We start from the raw sequence: 9,701 nt of genomic DNA, 5'->3' as shown, positions 1-9,701 counted from the left end.
ATTTGGTATATTGATCAAAAGTATGTACCACCATCAGAGACAGAATAATAAAATCTATTTGATTATAAAAAAATTGTGAGCTGAGATGGCCCAGTGGTTAGAACGCGTACATCTTAACCGATGATTTCGGGTTCAAACCCAGGCAGGCACCACTGAAATTTCATGTGCTTAATTTGTGTTTATAATTCATCTCATGCTCGGCGGTGAAGGAAAACATCGTGAGGAAACCTGCATGTGTCTAATTTCAAAGAAATTCTGCCACATGTGTATTCCACCAACCCGCATTGGAGCAGCGTGGTGGAATATGCTCCAAACCTTCTCCTCAAAGGGAGAGGAGGCCTTAGCCCAGCGGGAAATTTACAGGCTGCTAATGTAAAAAAAATGTATAAAAAAAAAACTTTTAATTTAGTTATAAATGTAATTTATTAATACATAAAGAATCTTATAAAAAAATAAATTAACATACTGCAGAGAAAATATTGTTTTATTTGAAATAAAAAAATAATTGTAATTTAACATTGTCTTAATATATCTTTGATAAGGTTTGTTATCTTAAACTATTAATAATTCTTTAAAAAGAACCGATTTAAAAAAAAATGTCTTTAATTTAACTCAATATCAAAGACAAACAGAATTCTGTGACCAAAAATTTTGAGAGATGGACATGAAAAAATCTAGTTTTTACTATATTTAAATTTAATATAGTATACTATAGTACTAAATAGTAAAAGTGAATATTGTTATAAGTAAACCCTTCTACAGAGTCTATTGTAAGTGCTACACAAAAACTTCTAATAAATTAGTTCCTTATCATTTCTAGATCTACTTGGTGTTAGGGCTTTGTGCAAGCCCGTCTGGGTAGGTACCACCTATTCATCAGATACTCTACCACCAAACAGCAGTACTCAGTTTTGTTTTGTTCCGGTTTGAAGGGTGAGTGAGCCAGTGTAACTACAGGCACAAGGGACGTAATATCTTGATGTAACTAATGGTTAATATTTCTGACAACGCCTTTGTCTATCGGCGGATGTGACCACTTACCATCAGGTGGCCCATTTGCTCGTCCACCTACCGATGTCATAAAAAAAAACACCGATAACTTTAACGATAAATATCAAACGAAAATAATGAATTTCATGAACTTTAGTTTATTTTGATTGGCTTTTTATAGAGTAACTTTTATTTTAAAAAAATACAACAATTTATTGAATTTTCAATAACCAAACCTTTTTGTTTGTTTACATTTCCTTGTGTGTGTACAACTTACTTTAACGAATAAACATACACATTTTGAAACGATTGTGAAATCACAATAAATATAAATTATAATACATTGTACGGTTGTTAGCACTGAATATATATTACTACAGCTATTGGTCTATCTGAACCCCCTTTCCCTTCCACTGCTCGTCAAACTTAACGTCGCACTCGAGGTCACGGAGCGCCGACTTGATATCGAAGCCGAAATCGTGACCGAACTTTTCGTACGCGTTGTTGAGTGCGGCTTCGATGCCCAGTTCTTGAAACTTCGCGTTGTGTTCACGATACCTAGCCACCATGTTGCGGACAGCCCAGCAACCGTTTTTCTGTAATTATTTTATATATTAGGAATAATAAATAATAATAAACATTGGACAACATCACATACATTACTCTGATCCAATGGGAGTAGCTAAAGCACTTGTGTTATGGAAAATCAGAAGTAACGACGGTACCACAAACACTCAGAACCAAGACAACATAGAAAAATAATGGACTTTTTCTGCAACGACTCGGCTGGGAATCGAACCCGGGACCTTGGAGTGGCGTACCCATGAAAACCGGTGTACACACTACTATGTTAAGAACAGATGTCATATGAGAAGCAGAGACAAAAGACTATCTCACTAACATTGTCTACATTAACGATCGACTTAATCGCATGACTTCTTCAACGCAAACAAACCGGATATCAGTTGGAGTATCAACGTCTTCCCATACTTTCTTAAACCCCCGAACTCCGAGCAAGTACTGATAATTACTTCATAGAAAAGCTCAGTTATTTCTTATCGACAGACAGTTTTTTATGTTAGGGTGACAACTACATCTAACCGTTCGAACGCAAAGTGCATTTTTCAAATTTTATAGTATATATCTGATATATAATGCCATCACATAAAATAAATCTTATTAAATTTCAAAAATCAAAAATTCAAAAGGCTGGTAGGAATCCACTTGAAAAAAGTAGGTATAAAGTAATCTACCGTACGTCTCTGTACAAGCCTGAGTAAGTACCTTCTTATCAGATATATACTGCCAAGCAGTAATACTTAATACTGTTATATTCCGGTTTATAGGGTGAGTGAGCCAGTTTAACAATAGGCACAAGGGTCTTACCTTAGCTCCCATGGTTGGCCCATTGACGATGTAAGTAATGGTTAAAATTTCTCGTCAATTTCTAGTGGCAATGGTTACCATATACCATCTAGCTTGATACGTCTTTACTTTTACCCCCGAACTGACCTGTACGGCAGCGACGTCTGTGTGTACATTGAGACTCTCGACTATCGCCTCTGCGGCGCCGTTCTCAATGAACATTTTCCCGTGTGACGCTTCACGAAGGCACAGAGCTGAGATACACTTCAGTATCGACGCTGTTGTTGTTGGATTATTCTAAAAAATATAATGTTTAGTTTTTTTAATCATTTATTTTAAAGAGAGTTTATTTTTCAAGGAAATGAGGGTTCATAGTGCTTACAGAACATTAAATAAATAAAACACATTACTTAATTAAATCTATTCTTAAAAATACTATCCACTAATTTGCTCAAAACCTACCCTGGTTCTGATGTAGGGTCAGCAAGGACACTAATACATGCCACCCCCCCCCCCCCCCCTACACAATAAATAATGTTTTGTTACTATATATTTTTAATTTAAATTAGCAAGACACACAAGTGAGAATGTAAGGGGTTTGAACACGTGAAAATTAACGTAAGATTGTAGCTTTAAGTCCGAAAAAATTCATTGAATTTTGTTTATAATTTTTCATGTTGCGCTCAGCGCAAAGAAAATCATCGTAAGATAATCTGCATGTGTGGAACGAAAATCTATAACGTGTCGCACTGGAGCAGCTTGTCACGAGTAGAGGTGATAGCCCAGCAGTGGGACCCACCGCCATTGGACCACAAAATACCCCACCACATTTTATCGATCTGATAATTTTGTCCACAACCAAAACGCGAGAGATCTTCATATTTTCAGATCCAATTCTGCCTTTGTTTTTAAAAAACGTGTCTTAATGTATGATAAAGTAACGATGTTTGTATGCCGTCATAATATGTATGAAATGTACGATGATATTAATTTCCTTCTCACCGATTGTGGTCGAGACAGCCATCCTTAAGAGAAACTGCGCAGACATATTTAAATTTATAAACGTGTGCCGCAACACAAGTGAGTCCTGGATTTCTATTCTAGAGCGATCAGATACGGGAACAATGAGTTTTAATACTCCGGGCTCCTAGTGAGATTTATTAACAGGAAACTCAATGACTATATCAACCTGAACTCCGGTTCTCCGGATTTGCAGTCGTTGATTCTGAGTCTGAACTTTCTCCTGTTGTATCGGCAAGTCGTCAGACATTTGATCAATATCGCCTGCACATTTGGCTCCGTTTTTTTTTACTTTACAACATCCACGGGCTCGTGCCCGTGCCTTTTTTCACATTTATTTTTTATAAATTATGGCGTTATTTTATATTTTTGCTTTTATATATTATATATTTATATATTATATTTATTTATATATTATTTCAATTTAAAATAATATATAAACAATCCATAAAAAATATATATGATAATATATAAAAATACTGTATATGGAAGTTTTTTGGAAGGGCCCTGCTCCGTGCTCGATCAGAGAGAGCACAGCCTCGGCGTCTCTGATGTCGCGTTTATGTATAGATGTCTTAAGGCTGTGCTCTAGGATGGTCTTTTCTGAAACAGCCGCCGCTCGGCCGATGAATCTGTCGATAGCGTCGCTACCATCGTCCGTGTTATAGACACAGGTGTTAGTGTGCATTTGGCTCCGTTTAAAGTGACCAAACATATGCGAATAAATCGTTTAAACTTACGTTATGTCTCTTCAGCAGCGATACAATGATAGGAACGACGCCTGATTTAACTATCTGCCGTTTCACATCGTCGTTACCAGCTAATGCTGTTATCCTGAGAATTATAAAGTTTGTTTATTATTATTTTTTAATAATGTTGACTTATGGAAATTTCTGTCTAAAATACTTAACTAACTCATTTATTAATTGAAATTATTTTAAAAAAAGGGTTTTGTTAACTTTTGAAACATGGAAAATTGAAATTTTCTTACATATTTATTTATGTCTAAATGTCATATTATAATCATATCATATTATTATATATCAATATATTTATAGCTTCCTTACCAAACCATAGATTATAATCGATAAATTGTTACTTATACCAAATTAAAAACTAAATCAGAAAGATCTTTATTGGTTTGGTATTAAAGGGTTTAGCAGTTGCTTATTTATTTGGTTTCCAAGACAATACCAGAGTTCATGGACACATAAAAAGTATTAAATCAATAATCACACATAAACTCAAAACGAAGCTAAATCATTTATATAAAACTATTTTAAGATGTCATCGATACGAAATGGTGATTATCTTTCATTCGGAGACAACAATTTCGGTTTGACAACAATCGAAAGTTGGGACAGACACAACAAACAAGTACTAAAAGGCGATATAATTGGTATAACCGATAAAAATACGTCCACTACAAAGAACTGCATTGTTAAGGTAAATCAGACTTCTTGTTATGATTTTAATGACAGTACAGACCAATTAAAACATAGAACTAAGCATATCAACTACTGGAAATCTGAACTTGAGAGAGCCATACAAGATATTGACGCAGAAATCAATATCTTGGAAGCTTCGAGACAACAATTAAAGAACGCCATTGACGTCTTGAATATTCCCGAGTACATCACTGACGAATGTTTACAAATAAGACGTAATAGGATGCAATCTGATATGGTCTACGACGAACCACATGACGAACTATTTAACGAATCCGTACTCATAGATAACATTAAGAGGTTACACAGAGATATGCTAAGAGATATCGAAAATCAACTGAAAATGAATGTTGCTGCCAAAAATATACTGGAAAGCGATTGGAGTAATAAATATTTGGCATTCAAGTACGAAAGCTATAACTCCGATTTGGAAACTAAATCGGTCAACGTGAAAGATTCAGCTGGTGCGACGAGACTATCCGAGGGACAATCCAACGTTCAATCGTGGGAACAGCACACAGTCACAGCATTGGAACAATTTAAAAACGCTATAGACAGATCCAAGAAGTTGAGAGAAACAGTCGACGCTGTTTTGATAAATTCAGCAAGGGATTTACGCTCACAAGATATAAGGGTCAACAAGGCGTTAAGTAATAGAATAGCTCGCACCGAACAAGTAAAGAAAGAATTGGAGAATCAATTGCAACTGACACTTGCGAAGATCGTGGAAACCGAGAATACATTGCAGACTTTAAACGAGGAAATGTTGAAAGTGTCACAGAGGATCCAAGTCGCACAAACGAGATTAAACGTTAAGAACCGCAGACCGAACGTAGAAAACTGTAGAGAAGGTTCCTTGATTGGATTGATCGAGGAGATAAGGGACTTAAACGACAGTATGACCTTATTGCAAAATAGATATTTGGAAACTGAGAAATTGAGAGCCGAATTGATACATGAACGATCGAGAATCGAAAACGAAATTATCGTCAAGATGAAATCGTTGCACATCGATAACGAAAGGTGTTTGTTTTCGAGATCGCACTTTCAATCAGCTGAGAAATTGTGTGGTTTTTAATCGAATAATCATAAAAAATTGCAAACGATCTGAAGTCACTGCTCTCAACTATTGTGTACATAATTTGTTGTTTCTTCGTATCGTATGCGTGCACGTACGCAAACATATGTTTATTTCATTATGTAAACGCTTTGTTTTTATTTCAATTACCTATATTAATAAATTATTTAAAAGACATTTCAATGTGTATAACATTTCCCGGATGTTTTTTTTTATTATCTATAATATATATATTTTTTTTATGGCATTGGTTGGCTGACCTTCTTATGGGCCACCTGATGGTAAGTGATCACCACCGCCCATAGACAAAGGCGCTGTAAGAAATACTAAACATTCCTTACATCACCTATGCGCCACCAACCTTGGGAACTAAGATGATATGACCACTTACCATGAGGTAACCCACTTGGTGTTCCGCTTATCTATATCATAAAAACATCAGTATTATCATGTCTGTATCATAATTACAACTATTATATACTTGGACTCGAATCTCGAAGTATCTAGTCTATTTTTAAAAGGAGGCTCACAGGCGCGCGGCGGGCGCGGCCACGGCGGCGTCGTCGTAGTTGTCGGCGAGCAGCGCCGCAAGCGCGGGCCGCGCGCGCGCGCACAGCTCGTGTCGCACCAGCAGCGCCGTCTGCGTCTGCAGCAGCTCGCCCACCAGCGGCGGCCGTTGGTGCTCTAGGGGGAAATGTCATGCAGCGGGACTTGAGACTCTCATCGCCTTCTAAATGACGATTTCGAACCTCCGCTTCGCGTGGAGAAGCCGGTGAGGACATGCATGTGTTTCTTCACGATGTTTTCGATTGATGAGATGAATTATGAACACAAATTATGCACATGAAAATGTGATAGTACTAGAGTCCGAGTTTAAGCAGTATTCATTGGTTAGTTTTCTTTTTATTGGAAAACCTCGGCTTCGGATTTTATAAGAGTGTTAAAGCGTATAAGGCATCTGTAGTAGTATTTGTGTTTTCTTAACGGGTTTTACAAAATAAATTACCTTTTAACAGATCATCTAAAGTTTCTACAAGATTTACGCCCAAGTCTCTGGCATGCTCGTGCGCTTTTCCGAACTCCACACGTATGTCATCATCGAGGGTTAATCTTCTTATTACTAGCAATGTTTCACTTAGCAACTGAAAACATTCATATATTCAACTTGTAGCTCGGTTAGGTTAGATAAAGGGGCGTAGCTACCAACGTATCTGCCGTATCCATTATACGGGGCCCCCGAGGTACGGGGGCCCCAACGTGCATAAGCAAAAATTAATAAAAACTTCCCAATTTCTTTTTATTTCACAAATGACAAAAGCCAAAAAAGCAATGTCTTAAAAGTGCCCAAAATTTTGGAAAAAGTGACCTAAATATGATGATAAGTATTTTTTTTATTTTATGCTTTTTTTTCTTTTGCGAGATATTTTTACCCTTCCCCCAAACAATTTTTTCTACGAGGTCCCGCCCCGCGCACCCGCGCGCCTATTACGCTTCTAGTTAGATATATTATAATTGTAAAAAAACGATGTTATTAATATTATGATTTGTGTACATTCTGAATTACAGTACAGCTTATTCCAATCGAAGTAGGAATAAGCTGTAAAAGGTAAACAAAGCTTAGATTTACGTATTTCATGCGATTTGCTAATAACTCGACTGTATTGTGCACTGCTAAGAGTTTATGATTAATATATCTTTATTTATAATACAACACTATTACATTTAACTACTTTAACATTACTTACGAAATTCCGATAAGTTTCGTTTCTGTTTCTTAACTCGCCACTAGATACCAAATCGTTTGACAAAAGGATAAAAAAGTACTGAACTGTTTCTCTTATTATATTCATATTATGTACATTTATATCTAGATATACCTTCTTGTTTTCACTTTTCTTCAGCAATTCTTTTAAATTAGCAGTGATGTTTTTAGCAAATATTCCTTGTCTATTCATTTCATGGCGGAGACAGCATGTACTAATCCACTGCAATGTCGCTATGAGTATATTTTCATTATCCACAGTATCTAAAATACTAAACATAGATATTTGTTTTTATATGTAAAATTATGAAAACTATAAAAGTAAGAATAATACTGTTACAGAAACCTATATGATACATTTGTTGTGTAACTTCTATAGATTTTGAGTCTTGAAATATCATTACATTTTAATCCAAAAACGTAAAGTAACAGCAAAGTATTGGTTACACAGAACTGATTTAAAATCTAATTAAATATGCAACATTTAAAAACAAACATTAATGTTAAATAATACTTGTAATTAGTACAGATATTTTTACAATAATCTATGTTTTGACATCACACATCATTTATCATATTTAATTAAAACTTTTTACAGTACCAATAAATGTGTAAAATATCAGATAAACGATAAAAAAAATATTGGCAGAGTCATTGCGAGCATAATTTTCTGTGTACTATAATTACTCAATTTAAAAATAGAACAATGACTTAGACTCTAGTAGTATATCTATATAAATTTCCTAAAACTGTAATATTATCGTACCTCTTCATTATTTCCATGCCTTTATCATTAAGTAAATCAGGCTGCATGTCCATTAAAACTGTCAAACACTTTAAAACCTTTATAAGAAACAATTCATTTTGTTTATTTTTTTCCTGCATGTAAACGCTGAATTTTGTTTCTAACAAATCATTTAAAATATTATAAGCACCTTCTTTCCCAGCTCTTATTCTATGTGCTATATCTTTTTTGCATTCTGCCTGGAAGTAAAAAAATAAATTGTAAAAGATCTTGCTTCTTCAAAATTTAAGGATTTATAGTTACCTTTGTTTTTAGATTTGTTTATTAAAATTAACTGTTTTATACTCATAACAAAAAGATTTATTTAACAATATATTTAACATTTTATATGTTGATACTAACAAAAATATTACATAGCTTTAATGTAAACAAATAAATACATACCATCAATGTATCTAATTCATTTAACATAAGATTATCATCATCTTTAGTTTGGCAAATCTCTTTAAGCTTCTCCACAGTAATACTGACGAGGTGATTGTTTCCAGAATTTAGAGCTAGGTCTTTTATAATATTCGAAAGATCTACACCCTGTAATAAAAAACAAATATAATTACAAAGTTAAATGAAAGAACTAATAAAGATTGAGGTAATATATCCTAATCCCTTAGAAATTATGGACTGATAGAACCAAAATAAAAATAGAAATGAAACAAAAGAAAAAAACTTATATAGGAATAATCTTTATTTACTTTCCATTATAATCTATTAATTTTACATTTTAATAGTTCTTATTGAAAAAAAAAAAAAAAAAAAAATTAACCAGGTACCTGTGCCTCAAACTGTGCCACCGCTTCTTTAATCGCCTCTTCAGTAGTCATATCAAATTCTTCAATATTCTCTTTAACAACTTCATCATACGTATCTTGTGTTATTACACGAACCATTTTAATTAAAATTAAGTTAGTTATCTAAACAAAATCAAATTAATTATAATCAGCCGGGCCCCGTAATTTTAAAACTTGTAATTTTATTTTTGACAATTCGACATGACAAGTGACATCTGGCATCTAAAGTCAGCTTATGAGTAATATACAAATTCGGATTCGTAGTAAAGAGTAATATAAATCAGATAAGGGAGGCCTTATCTGGTAAACAATAAAAAAAACTGTATTTACAATATAAAATGTTATTTTACTTAAATATCAATAATTTTTTAAAATTCATTGAAACTTTATTGATTAAATGAGTAATTTCATTTATCATCATCAATAAAACATTGATTGTAATTTT

The 9,701-nt window shown here is 34.1% G+C and overlaps 2 protein-coding genes across 2 annotated transcripts; one reads left to right on the top strand and one right to left on the bottom strand.

The window, feature by feature from the left end:
• Positions 1 to 548: 548 nt before the first annotated feature.
• On the bottom strand, positions 549 to 9,374 carry LOC125072822 (armadillo repeat-containing protein 6 homolog). The gene is made up of 9 exons (XM_047683525.1): positions 9,239 to 9,374; positions 8,853 to 8,999; positions 8,430 to 8,647; positions 7,779 to 7,935; positions 6,908 to 7,043; positions 6,432 to 6,585; positions 4,116 to 4,209; positions 2,503 to 2,652; positions 549 to 1,586 (listed from the first exon to the last, which is right to left on the bottom strand). The coding sequence occupies exons 1-9, from the start codon at positions 9,353 to 9,355 to the stop codon at positions 1,371 to 1,373; spliced, it is 1,389 nt and encodes a 462-aa protein (XP_047539481.1). The 5' UTR covers positions 9,356 to 9,374; the 3' UTR covers positions 549 to 1,370.
• On the top strand, positions 4,660 to 6,007 carry LOC125072823 (tektin-4-like). Its single transcript, XM_047683526.1, has one exon. It carries the CDS (start codon positions 4,660 to 4,662, stop codon positions 5,899 to 5,901), a length of 1,242 nt encoding a protein of 413 aa, XP_047539482.1. The 3' UTR covers positions 5,902 to 6,007.
• Positions 9,375 to 9,701: the final 327 nt, after the last annotated feature.

This window comes from Vanessa atalanta, chromosome 22 (assembly GCF_905147765.1).
Source record: "Vanessa atalanta chromosome 22, ilVanAtal1.2, whole genome shotgun sequence".
In the NCBI taxonomy this organism is placed as follows: domain Eukaryota; kingdom Metazoa; phylum Arthropoda; class Insecta; order Lepidoptera; family Nymphalidae; genus Vanessa; species Vanessa atalanta.
This window is presented reverse-complemented; position numbering and strand designations above follow the sequence as displayed.